The sequence below is a fragment of the Passer montanus genome, unplaced genomic scaffold (genome assembly GCF_014805655.1).
Source record: "Passer montanus isolate IOZ18808 unplaced genomic scaffold, ASM1480565v1 scaffold39, whole genome shotgun sequence".
Classification (NCBI taxonomy): domain Eukaryota; kingdom Metazoa; phylum Chordata; class Aves; order Passeriformes; family Passeridae; genus Passer; species Passer montanus.
This window is the reverse complement of record NW_024368707.1, coordinates 5,437,268-5,450,708: the sequence shown is the minus strand read 5'-3', so window position 1 is coordinate 5,450,708 and position 13,441 is coordinate 5,437,268. Positions and strand designations below refer to the sequence as shown.

General features: G+C 46.8%; 1 protein-coding gene across 1 annotated transcript in view; it reads left to right on the top strand.

Annotated features, from left to right (window-relative positions):
• Nucleotides 1-13,441, top strand: part of FSTL1 (follistatin like 1) — a 52,365-nt gene that overhangs the window by 35,535 nt on the left and 3,389 nt on the right. Inside the window, exons 3-10 of the mRNA XM_039718037.1 lie at nucleotides 2,453-2,557; nucleotides 3,793-3,922; nucleotides 5,081-5,113; nucleotides 6,625-6,755; nucleotides 9,712-9,830; nucleotides 10,577-10,689; nucleotides 11,488-11,598; nucleotides 13,260-13,357. Coding sequence (XP_039573971.1) covers nucleotides 2,453-2,557; nucleotides 3,793-3,922; nucleotides 5,081-5,113; nucleotides 6,625-6,755; nucleotides 9,712-9,830; nucleotides 10,577-10,689; nucleotides 11,488-11,598; nucleotides 13,260-13,357 — 840 coding nt within the window. The remainder of the gene's footprint in view (nucleotides 1-2,452; nucleotides 2,558-3,792; nucleotides 3,923-5,080; nucleotides 5,114-6,624; nucleotides 6,756-9,711; nucleotides 9,831-10,576; nucleotides 10,690-11,487; nucleotides 11,599-13,259; nucleotides 13,358-13,441) is intronic.

Below are 13,441 nucleotides of genomic sequence, written 5' to 3'. Positions count from 1 at the left end.
GGTTAATAAGAAAAATCAGAGTAACATGGCATTCTAACCTGGCAGGTGGCAGGGTGTCTTCAGAAGCTGCTGGTGATGTCACCCTGTCAGCATCCCCAGCCCAGGTTCCAGTGGAAGAGCTGTGGGATAGTTCCTGCACTTTAGCACTATCAGGGAGGGAGCTGTGGATGGCCACATTGGAGACTGGGTTTCCAAGTGAGCTCCCTTGGGGAGAGGAGTCCAGCAATCTGAGCTTGAGCACTGTGAATGCTTGTTGAGGCTGGCTGCATTGTAGCAGTGCCCTAAGTCCCAGCCAGGAACCAAAAGCCAGGTTTGGCATTGGTGGGCATGGACGGGAGGTGGCTGCTGGCAATCCTGCCTGTCCATGGGAGAGGCAGAGTACTGCCATCTATTGCCAGGCACCTGGATTACAGACCTCGTTGGGTGGCCGTTCAAAGCTGTGCCCAGCTGGTTTTTTCTGTCTTTGACTCCTTGAAGGGATTGACAAGTTGTTCAAAATCCCTTAAATGGATCAGCACTTTGGTAGCTACATTGCATTTTAGGTATGTGAGTGCCCAAAGTCAGACTCCAGCCTTGGACAATTTGGGTTTTTCTTTGTGCATTTTACAAAATGAGCTACTCTTCCTTCCCTGCCCTGAGTTGCATGAGGTTGCTTTGTGCAGTGGAGTACTCCCGTTGTTCCATCCCACCCCAGAAATGCCCGGTTCATTTACCCCAGCCCTCCACTGGAAGGTGACGAGAGAGAGGTGGATGCAGTAGAAGGGATAGGGTGTCACTTGTAGCTCAAAAACCATATGTGAAAGGACATGAAAAGGCAGCAGGAGGGTAACGCTGTCTTCATGGGGAGAACAGCCTGGGACGTGGAATACATTTCTCAGCTAAGACTGGCATGTCCAAATACTGTATTTGACAGAGTAAGCAGCAAAATAAGAACACCTGCAGAGAATACGAAAGATGTTTGTCACTATGTGAACCTGGAGGGATTCCTGCAGTGATTTGAAAAGACCTTCTTGGGTCTGATGAATTGTGCAGTAGGCCAGCAAACGAACCATTCTGAAGACCAGGGCAAGGTTATTCAGAAAATTATCTGGCTGTCTCTATGGGCTGTTCAGTAAAGACAGCACCTCTCTATGAAAATATGGTTTAAAAGCAAAGCAAACAAAAAACTAGAATAAAGAAGAAACAGGAGGAAAAAAATGTGTTAAGCATTTGTCAATAATGCCTGCTGTTTTGACAAATTCTGTTCCTTTTTCATCACCCATCTTCAATAGTATGTGATGGAGGTAAAAAGATGCCACAAATGAGCAGAGTATAAGAATAATACTCTGATGAGAAGGTGAAAAAACATTTTTGTATTAGAGGGAAGAAACACAGCAGATGTGATTGACTTTTCTCACTGATTATTTCTCATTCCTCAGTCTTCATTCTGATGCAAAACTGTTGCAGAAACCAGTTGGCTGGCATAAACCAGATACTCAACATACAGGTGGAAAATGTTAGATGAAATGAGAGTCACAAAGGAAATTAATGACAAAGCAGGGAATTAAGCCAGGCTCTTCAAAATCTGAACCCTAGAACTACATTCTCTTTTAAAAGTCTATTTTAAAAGGCATTAAAAGGATAAAAATAAGTGGTAGTTGTATCAAAACCATGATTGAACTATGGAAATATTCCACGCTAGGTGTCGCCAGTTTAGGAATGCTGTGGGACACCAAGAAAAAAAAAAGAAAATATTTGTTCATTTATGTGAACAACAGTACTTGTGATGACTTTGACTAGGAGAAAACTGTAAAGTGTATAAATTGTACTGCAGGACATAAGTCAACTGCAGGCTGTCAGGAACCAGGAAGGAACTTTCATTATAGGCGGATTACTGGATAATTATCTCATCCATGACAGTGTTCTTCCTTTAAAGTATTTGATCTTGACTAGTGAAAGCAAGATAATGGGTCATGTAGTTTTGTGACTTTTTTGTGACAAGGATATTATCTGGTTCCTGATGGAAATTTCTTCTGCCTGTTTGTATTGTACCTTTCTCTAAGGATATGTTCACTTTCTTCCTAAGTGTCTCAAGCAAAGACATTTCTGCTCCCTACCCTCTGTGAAAAGAAATTTTAAAGACAGCAGTCCTTGACATGAGCAAATTATTTTTGCCATTCATGCTAGACTTCTTCTTGCTCATGTTTGCTCCACTTCTCCCAGGTGATTTTCCAAGAATGACCTGAAGAAAACCCTGTATTCTTGGGACTGTAGCCCTTGTTCTTGTGTCTGCTGCTTCTTATTGTCTGAGCTGTCCATCTATTGAAGTCATGTCTCTCTTGTTCTGTCACCTCCACCTTAACACCGTGGTACCTTTTGGACCTGATACCAGTTAAATGTGCTATTTTTAAAAGTGTGTTGTTATTCTTCTGGTTAATGATGTATTTTGTGTCTTTGACTTTGTATCTTGCAGGAAGAGCCAAGGAGCAAATCTAAGATCTGTGCCAATGTTTTCTGTGGAGCTGGGCGTGAGTGTGCAGTGACCGAGAAGGGAGAGCCAACCTGCCTCTGCATTGAGGTATGGGAGCAGCACAGGTTCTGGGTCTGGGACAGGTGTCACCACCATCACCCCCTCAGATGGGTTTCTGTCACTGGAAGGATCCCAGTGATGGAACAAGGCTATGGCTGTTTTGAAGCGGCTGCAAATTCACAGTGGCTCTTCAAACAGCACGACTGTTTCCAGTGTTATGTGGGAGAAGAGTCCTGTAGGGTAGATATAGTCTGGGACTCACAGCTGTGCTGCTTGCAGGACTGCTTAGGGTCTTTACATGCACAGGAGACTCTTGTTGGGAAAGCCCAGTGAAGTATGGATGTGCAGCTGGCTTTGAAGGGCACTCTAGGGAGTGGTCTGTGAGCTCCAAGACAGCCTGCCCTCACTGCCACCTTGTTTGAGGAGGTTACAAGCACCCTACTAAAAATCAGCTTTTGTAAAATGGAAATAATTGTGGTAGAATGCTGTAAGGATGAATAGCTTTATCCAGCAGGGAGTCAGAGATGATTAGAAGAGTCTTTCCCAGCTGTAGGGACACAATGTCTCCCTACTGTGCTCTGCTCCATGCCTTCAAAACATTTCTGCCTGGATCCTGGGAATGGCCATGTGGCTCTTTGTTCCCCCTTCCCTCACAGCTTGCAGCTTTGGCATGACCAGCCTGGGCACTGGAGAGAAATGCTCTGTTAGTAGGAAGAGAGTCTGTCACTCTGGGTAGGCTTGGCCAGACCAAAAAGGACAGAAGAGAGAAGCTCATAGCCTGACCAGTGGCACTGGTGAACTCTCTCTTTGCTGTAGGCTGTGCTGTTTGTTCATGGCTGATGGCTTATTCTGCTATTTGGTTGCAGAAGGGTGGAGCAGAGTCTGCAGAAAGATGCAAAATGGAGCCAAGCAAGCGCAGGTGCATAGACCAGAGGCACAGAAACACCTCTGGGCAGGCATGGCCACGGCACATGGAACAGCAGTTGCAGGATTATGCTCCATATTTATGCTGAGCACTGATTTCTCTGCAGGGGTCTGCTTTCAGAAAGACTTCTGTCGTGCTGGTGGTGATGGAAACTGGGATGAAGTGAGGCCTTTGAACTCACACCCACAGACTTTCCTGTGTGGGTTTTTCTGGGGTAATGATGGGTGAGTTAGCCTGTTCCAAACACAGGGCCAAGGAGACTCTGCCAGGGACTTGTCCTGAGCTGGGCTGATGGTTGGACTCACCAAGCTGTCCCAAGGAGGCAGGTGAAACGCTGTGTTGTCTGGCTCTCCCACAGAAATGCAAACCTCACAAGAGGCCTGTGTGCGGGAGCAATGGCAAGACGTACCTGAACCACTGCGAGCTGCACCGTGACGCCTGCCTCACCGGCTCCAAGATCCAGGTGGATTACGATGGCCACTGCAAAGGTAACCCTGGCAAGGAGGGCTGGCTGCACTCTCAGGGACAAAGAGTTGGAAGGGAAGCATGGCCTGATAACAAGGCGAGGCAGAGGCCTCACCACCCAAGACTTTGTCCCACAGTTGCTGAGTGGGGTAAACAAGGCAAGCCTCAGAACAGTAGCCAGATTCAAGCAAGAGTCCAGATGACCAAGCAAGCTGGCAATGATGAAGTAGGCCTGAAATCAAGTTGTGAAGTCAGTGCTGGTGATTCTGGTAACCAGAATCAGACAAGAGCCAGACGAGCTCATAGTGATGCAGTCTGTAGCAGGGCTGAGATCAAGATGGGAACACAGTCACCAGGTCAGGGCCTGGATCAACAGTCTTTGGGAGAGAGTGGTTGCAAGAGAGCTGGAGACAGGCATGGCTACAACATAATAATCACAGGCAAGGACTAGGAGTTGAGCCATCAGGTATTAAATGGAACCTCATGGCTCACGGTTAGAGAGTTTGGATGGAGTGGATGGAGGCTCTAGGTGAGGCCAGCAGGGTCATTAAGGCCCTCATTAGTGCACTCAAAACCCTGACACCTTGACTGTGGGGGACCTTGGAACTATTGGCTCCCCAAGCTTCTGGGAGTGTGGCACTCAGTGAGCAGCTCCTGCTGCCTCACTCTAAGCTTTTGGATTCAGCCAGGTAAGTGTCTCAGTTTAACTGCTGAGGAAAAGTCATGCTCTGAGGATAAACTCCTAAAACCAATACTAGCATTCATGTTCATAAGGAACCTCAATAACTTTAGGAGCAAGGATTTTGCCTCATTAGTGGGCCTGTTTAACTCACACACACACCAGCTGCATGGTTTTCTTGTGTTCAGACAGAGTTTCATGTGTTTAAATGTGTGTCCCCTGTCTCTTGCCCTGTCACTGAATACCATGGATGAAAGTCTGGTGCATTTCCTTCCATCAGATTTATAAACATTGATGAGATTGTCCCTGAGCCTTCAATTCTTCAGTCTAAAATTTCCTCAGTATCTCTTCATGGTGCAGAGGATTCCAGCTCCTCAATCATGTATGTGGCCCTCATATATCCAAAGATTCCCAGGTTCCTCTGCTTTTACCCATGGTGGGAAGAGATTTGTATTGTTTCACACTGCATCAGAAATGTCCTCTTCTGTCTTTCCATTAACAGAGAAGAAGTCTGAGAATCCAGCTGCAAGTCCAGGTAAGAAGCTGTCTCCAGTTTGGCCTCTGTATGAATTTGTATGCTCTGGGAGATGGGCAGAGGGTGTGCTGGGGGAGTGCAGAGCTCTGTGTAAAAGTCATATCTTGCACGGGCTGTAGAAGAGTCTGAGTTGATAAATCAGCTGAAATGTGATTGCCCAGCTCTTTACTCTTGGGTAACCTTTCAGAGCTCATACATCTCCTGGGCTTTTCACTGTGCTGGAATGTCTCAGGGACTCAGCATAGACAAGGTGCAATGAAAACCCAATTTGCCCCCAGGGACTCAAAGTGTGCTCATCACCCAGACTGAGGGATGAAGCACTCTTTTAAAGGGAAACTTTGCTTTAGGAGTGGTGAACCAATGGGTGCAGAGGCAGAGAGTCAGGAGGTACAACTGAACTGCCTATACCATCAGCCAACAAGATGATCTTGAGTCTCTTCTAACCTAAATTATTCTATGATTACCTAAGTTATAAGTTCTCTTTGATTCCCTGTGCTTGGTTTCTCCCCTTATGTATTGCCACGTGTACTTAACACTGGATTTTAGGGCCATGGCTTGTCATCAGGAGAGCCTTTTTCCTATTAATGGCCTCTAAGTACTGGAGCTGTATAATCATCAACTTTAACTTCCTAGGACAGATGAGAGCAAAGTCTCATACAAACTGAAGAGGAAGGACCATGTCAGAGCATGTTCACCACCCTAAAGCGGTTTTAAAGAAGTACAAAATTAAACATGTAGAATCCCTACAGAGCTGAATTTTTTTTCATCTCCATCTGATTGTGATAGTAGTCACTGGAATCAGAAGATCCTTAGTGTGTGTAAGTGACATGAATGCACACTGAGTACTGGGCAGGTGTGACAATTCCCAGCTAGGATTTCAGTTTTGTTTCTAAATGCATGGTTTGTATCAGCACACAAAGTGATAACTGCCCTGGAGAAACCTGTGACACTGGCAAGCACTGTGAGTGAACAAGCCCAGTCTGACCCCCTCTCATTTCCAGTCAGAGTGGACAAACCAGGGCTTTGAAGTAACAGTATTTCCTGAGATAATAGGCCCTAAAATTCAAGTCTTGGAGACAGAAAGGCTTGCTCAGTCTAGTCTTCCCCCTTGCAGAGGATGGAGGTTTTGGTATTTTAGGGTTGACAGCTGAATGACAATTCTGTGCAGTGTCAGGAAGCCTGGGGACATTGTCAATTACCTTCTTCCCTCGGTCTGGGACTCTTCACACCAAGATGAGTCAGCTTCGGGTTGTTCTTCCACAAGCTTCAGGAATGGGAAGGAAAAGCTTTGGCAGGAGTGTTGTTTTCCAGCCGTGCCACATGGTGTCACCAACAGCCCATCCACTATTCAGCACATGACAGCAGTGATGTAACTCCAAGGACTGGACCGAGGGGCTGCAAGCTGCCATCAGGGCGAGCTGGCTGGCTTTTATTTCCTCTCTTTGTGATCTCCCTGCCAGCTTGATTTCTCTCATTTGTTTTTCCTTCTACTGCACTGTCTCCTATCACAGTTGTCTGCTACCAGTCGGACAGGGACGAGCTTCGTCGCCGGGTCATCCAGTGGCTGGAAGCTGAGATTATCCCAGATGGGTGGTTCTCCAAGGGCAGTAACTACAGTGAAGTCCTGGACAAATATTTCAAGGCAAGTAGAGCAGCACCTGCCTCAAAGCCTAGACAACATTTCTTGCCTTGTCACTGCGTAACAGCTGCTGTGCCCCCAGCTGAGAGGCTCCAGTGTGTGATGTGCCTGCCGAGCTGGGGACCAGAGGGATCTGATAAGTCCTACAGCCTCATGTGTTATGGGCTGCCTGCAGCAGCCACTGACTGAGCGACTGACACAGCTTGTGACAACCAGATGTGGAACATCTCTGACTCCTGGTGTCTGACCTGCCCTGGGGAAAAGGAGGAGGGCAAGCCACACGAGGCTGTAGCAGAGTAGAGCACTAATCTCAGGGGTAAAAAGCCAGGGGAAAAGAGGTGAAAGTGCTGGAAATGCAGGAAGCTGTAGCAGGGTCTGCTTATACTTTGGTCTAGGTAGTCCCAAGGCCATGCTGAGATGGGTGTAAGGGACACTTGGGGCTTCAAGGAATATGTCCCAGTTGTGGCTGAGCTGGCAGTTCCCTAGTACTCTGCAGAGTGAAAGGAGCCACTTGAGTCTTGGGCCTTGCAATAATCTTGTTCCTCCCTCCTCCCTGTCAGTCTGTCCCTCAGCCCATCTGCACCCCCTTCTGTAACCAGCAGATCCCAAGCTTCTCCCATGCTCCTGCCACATGCACTGCTGCGTCCCTCCCCCTCACGCCTGGCTCCTGCCAGAGACTTCAGAGCATTCAGGATGGAGCTGGAGGAGCAGGTGGGGAAGAGGGGAGAACGTTTAAATCATGAGCTGTTGACAGCCAGAGATTAATGGTGCCTGACAGGAGTTAGCACTGCAAGCAAATTTGCCATGGCAATGGCACCCCCTGGTGAGACAGAGGAGCTGGTCCCCTCTCTCCACAGAGCATCCTTACATTTGCAGCCTTTGTGCTGCTCTGCCTGTGGAAATTCGCTGCCCTGGGTGCTCCTGTCAGTGCCTGCCAACACCCCAAAAGCAGCAGTGTCCTGTGTCAGTCCCTCTCTCTGCAAATGTGCTGTCCCCAGGCACTTTTGCAGGGTCTCCCCAGGTCATGGGCTTTGCTGAAATGCATGAGCCAGCCACAGGCTTGTTCCACTGTCACTGCACAAGCCGTTCACACCCTCTGTCCCCACTCCTGTCAGCGTGCTGGTGATATCCTGAGGCTGCAGCTCAGAGGCAGGCAGCCTCACGTTCTCTTTATTGTCCCACTTTTTCTGGAGCACTGATCCCAGCCACTGGGTGAGAGTTCTTATGGCAAAGAATTATCTCTGCTTGTACCAAAGGGAGAATTTCCATGGCCAAGGTCAATAGTATGAGGTTCAGTAAGGGCAAATGTTGGGTCACAACAATCCCAAGCAGAACTACAGGCTGGGGAAAGAGTGGCTGCCAAGGGAGGTGGTGGAGGGTTCAAGAAACAACTGGATGTGGTACTTGCTGCTGTGGTTTAGTTGATAAGGTGGTGTTCAATCAGAGGTTGGATTCAATGATCTTGGAGGTCTTTTACAACCTTAATAATTCTGTGATTCTCTATCAGGTGGTAATCCACCTTTTCAACTACCTTATTCTTACAGCTTTGAAACATTTTTTAAGCAGAATTCAGAGTTTGGAACAACTTGGGACAAATCAAGGCAAAACAAACTAAATGGCTTCAAACACACAGAAATTTGTGTCAGCAACGAGTGTCTGCTGTTACTGGAGGAATTTTGTCATGCCAGGCTGTGGGGCTCTTCATGCCCTGCATTCCTACAAATGGCCTGATTCCTGTCCTGCATGTAGGAAACACTGGAGGCACAGTTCAAACAAAGCTTTTCCCTTTTCTCCTTGCTGGGGAGGTTTGTAGATGTGGCATTAATCTATTTCCCTCCTGGAAGCCTGACTTGTGGGGCTCACTGGGATGTGCTTTGTTCATCAGGCAGGCCATGACCTTGAAGGACATTATTTCAAGAGGAGCAAGAGTGGTAGTAGGAAGCTGCTCCATTTTGCAGAATCTCTGTGGAAAAGCCTTAATGCAGACCATAACTTTGAAAGGCAAGAAAACTCAGTTAGCAGTCTGGGTCTTTAAGAGAACTGCTGTCATTTTCACAATAAAAAGCAGGACAAGAAGCTTCAAAGTCTAGTGGAAGCTGACATGTGGAGCAGTTACACAGGATTATTTCCCTAGCCCTAGATGTTTCTCCTGAAACACATAGAGGTAACAACAGGCAGTGTCTTTTCCAGCATTCCTGAGAGCACTGCACAAGGAGCCACAGCAACCTGCCCCAATCACACAGCAAAAATTAGGTGGCAGCAGTCCGTGTGCAGGATTAATTTTCCACTCCCAGCAATGCAGCTGTCTCTGAGGGGGCACAGCAGTTCCTGCTGAGTGCCCAGCACTGCGGTGTCACATCTCCAAACAGGAAAGCAAAATGCAATTATTTCTTTGGGATTACAGCCAGGATTTTGGGGCTAAAAACGCTGCTCTTCAGTGCCAGGAGTCTTGTCAGGACCTTAAGAAGTTGATGGTGAGGTGTTGTGCTATTGCATTAAATTTTTACCCTGGTATCAGCAGAAAATTGCTTCCTGTGATTTTTCCCTTTTGTCACTGTCAGAGTCCAGGCACAGCTTTGGATTTACACATATTGGAAAGCTGACACCTCCTTGAATGCAGCTGGTCTGCTTTAAGGCAGGAGGTATATAAGAAAGCTAAGAGCTGGCTGAAACAAACAGAAGAAATAGGGTTAGAGCCATAAATCAAGCAGCAGGAGGTGAATGAGAGGCAGTGTAGCTTATCTGTGAGAACAAGGCTAGGATCATTTCTCTCTTATTCTGAGGCTAATGTGGATATGTTGCTGCTTTTCTATGGGCCTCTTTCTTTGTGAAAACAGTGATAATGGAACTTGTCTCACTAAAGCTTCAAAATGATATGTATGTATGGAAGAGGAAGAAGGAAGGGGTACTTTGAACTGATAAATGAGAGCCTTTCATATCTTCCTATCTTCCCCTACAGAGCTTTGATGATGGTGATTCTCGCTTGGACTCCACTGAATTCCTGAAGTTTGTGGAGCAGAATGAGACTGCCATCAACATCACCACCTACATGGACCAGGAGACCAACAAGTTGCTCAGGTGAGCAGTGGACAGGATGCCAGAGGGAGGGCAAGGGGGACAAATGTGGTAGAATGGAACATAGAAACTCACTCATGGTAAATATCAGCTAGGGCTTGCACTGGCAGAGTTAACTGTGTATGAAGTGGCTTCCAGTTTAAGTAGGTGTGAACACCACAAGAGGAGCAGTCCTATCTCTACCCTTCATGTTAGCCACGTATTCCAACCCTCTTTTGCCCTAAATTTAGCAGTTGTGCAGCCAGATGGGAGTTGGGTAACAGAAGATTTGTCATCTTCTTTCTATTTCCTAATAAATTAGCTTGCTGGGGACTGTCCTCACCTTTTGCCTAATAGCTACATCCAGTGCATGGAAGGTGGTGGGAAAATGCTGTTCATATGCAGCCTATAGTTTGAGAGGTTTCCCTCTTTCTTTGTCTGCCACTGTGTGAAAATAGGCTGCTTGTGGTTATGCTGTGCTTGCATCTCTTAATATGTGACAGCATGTAGATGTCAACAAATGTGGATGTCCCATTCCTGCTGTTCTGAATATCCCCCACTGCCCAGCCTGATGCCAGACAGGGAGTATTTGGTGACTGTTTTTCTTTTCTCTGTATCCCATGAGGTTTCCTTAGAGAAGCCACTTCTGCCAGATATCTTGGAGTCTCCCTAGTTATTACTGTGTTTACTCACCTGCACTCTGAAGACAGTAGAGCAGGGACTGGCCTAGCACAGCCCTGTGCAGAAAAAGCCTTTGTATTTCCTTTCAGGGGACTCTGCGTAGATGCCCTCATCGAGCTGTCAGATGAAAATGCTGACTGGAAGCTCAGCTTCAATGAATTTCTCAAGTGCCTCAGCCCATCCTTCAACCCACCAGAGAAAAGTAGGAACTCCTCACTTATCTTGGGGAACAAGAGGGGTGCTGGGAAGGGAGGAAAGAAAAGAGATCAGCTTCAGGCCAGACATCGGGTGCTGTAACTCCACGGCCAGATATAATTTTAATATATGCCTGCCTCTCAACGAACAGCACCCTTTGTCCCTGCATTGTTAAAGTACTGCTTTTACTGTTCCAGAGCTCCTGCAGCTCTTGTGATAAGAAAGGTTTGCATTTTAGAAGCAAGGACGTAGGCTGAATGGGTATGGTATGCTTGTAAGGTCAAGGCATGTATTTAACAGTGCAGAGGTCAATCATGTGAGGAGTTCATGGCCGGATAACTTAGGAAAGTCAGACCAGACCAAAGTCCTGCTATGCTCTAGTTTTCACACAGAGAGCCTCCCTGATGAGCATCTCAAAGTTCACTATCCTTCTAAATCATTTCCCCAACTTATCTCCACCTGGATCAGAATAACCCAAGCTTTCATTTCAGGGGTTCTTTTCTTTGTGTAACAGATAAGGAAATTCAAACAAAACCAACACTGAGATTTCATTTGGAATTGAGAAATTGAAATGTGTTCTTCTAAGGAAGAAAAATAAAGGGTTTGATTTTCCCAAATTATATTTTGGCTGACTTCATTCACCAAATTCAGCATGAATATTTTAGTCATGAGGAAACTTCTGGTGGTTGGGGGAAGGACGGCTTCCCCTTAAACCTCATCTTCTCTCTCAAGGCATCTCCAAAGTATGTTGTCTTTAACCTGCTTGCTCTCTCACAAGCACTGTCCTTATTTTGTGCCTCTTTAGGGTGTGCCCTGGAAGATGAGACCTATGAGGATGGAGCAGAGACCCAGGTGGAGTGCAACCGCTGTGTCTGTGCCTGTGGGAACTGGGTGTGCACCGCAATGACGTGCGAGGGTCTGTATGCTCTCCAGAAAATTACTGGGTTTGGGTTTGGGCAAAAGGAATTCTCACTCTGTGTCTTCCCAAAGGCACCAGCTATCCAGGGCTCTCCTCTCTCCAGCTTTTCCTCAGCTTCTCCATGGGTGGTTTCTGCATAACCCTCACTTGTTCCGTGTTAGTCAAACCCAAGCTGGTGCTGATGCAGAGGTCAGAAGATGTGTAACTAGGCTCGGGACAATGCTGCTGGGGTTTGTAGTTTGGACTTGGTGTCATGAAAATTCAGCACTAAATCTTCCAAACTAGAGCTACTCTGCATCCAGCTGGTGCAGACCAAATAGGTCACTGCTGCGACTGTATGTGTAGGTGTGAGCAAGTCAGCTTTCCTGTGTATGTGTCCATATCCTCACTGTTTATGGAATTTGTAAAAGAGGATCTAGGATCCTGTCTCAATCAAGAGGGGATATAGGAACCTTCATCCAATGCCAAGAAAGCACTTTAGCTTCTTGCCACAGAAACTGTAGAATAATGCTGATGAAGGGAGGTGGTGCTGTAGTAAGGGAGGGTTGTTTGTTCCTCCTTTGGAAGGCCCTTAAACTTGCACAGCCAGGGTACAATTGTGAGAGGTCATGGTGCAGTTGTGAACAACAGCTCTCTGTTTAACCTTCTCACACATAGTCCAGGGCCAGTGGAATGCCACCTTTTCCCTGTGTTGGCAAATGTATGGGTCCTTCCCAAGGAGCCACATCCACCTCCCAGCATAGTGCTGCATTTCTCTGGCCTTCTTCCCTAGAAACCCAGCCCTTTCTGCATTTTTATATCCTTCTTCCCTGGAAACCAGGCCCTTGCAGGAGCTTTGTTTCAGAGCTGTGTGGGACCTGCCAGGAGTACACTGTTTCAGATCAGAGTAGGAGAGAGGGAAAGGGCAGCAGTGTGTACAGAGCTTTTCATGTTTATCTGATCTTCTGTAACAGAGGCTTCAGGATCACCTCAGCTCAAACTTAGCTGCAGCAGCAGGAACTCACCTGAGAAAAGACAACTGTAGTATTAATAGAACTGCCAGAGGAGCTGTGTGTAGGTGTCATAGATTAAGCAACAGAATGAGAGGCTCTTTTTGTTGCCTCCACAGAAACAACCGTCAAAGTTGCTATGCAACACTTGTTCTTGCTGCCTACTTTGTTCCCTGCATCCATGACAGAAGCATGCAATGGGATAATGATTCCTTGACTTTCTGCCCATGTCAGAGCAGCAGAGGCTATTGTTAGAGGAATAATGAAACTGAAGAATCAGATCAAATGCATCAGCAAGTTACTTCTTCATTGAGCAAAATTACCTCGTCATTAGATATCAGTTATTGTACTTACGTAGCACTGAGCTTCCATTTATTCCCTACAAGAGGCCAAGATGTTTGAGGTAATTATAGGTGTTTCATATGTGGCTTTATTATCAGTCATGAGGGAGGGAGAGACAGGGACAAATTGCACACCCAAGTTGTGAAGTCCCAGGCAGCCACAAGGCCTGTTCTCTTTCTAAGAAGCCAACCCATACCATCCTCCAGCAAAGGCTTCTTAAGCTTGAGGGGTGCTGTGGCTGACCTGCCTCCCTTTGTTCTTCATGGTTCAGCATCTGAAATTTGCATTCCCTATTTATGAAACACTAAACTCCATTTCTGCTTCCAGGGAGGAATGAGAAGTTGCCTGCTCAGAGACACCGACCTGATCAAGATTTGACTGAGGAGGAGATGGCCAGATACGTTCAGGAACTGCAGAAGCATCAGGTTAGCATGAAGCTGGGAAGGTCTGCTTGCACAAAGCCTCCCCTTGCCAGATGGGCTCCTTCTGTTTCTGTCACTTGGAGACTT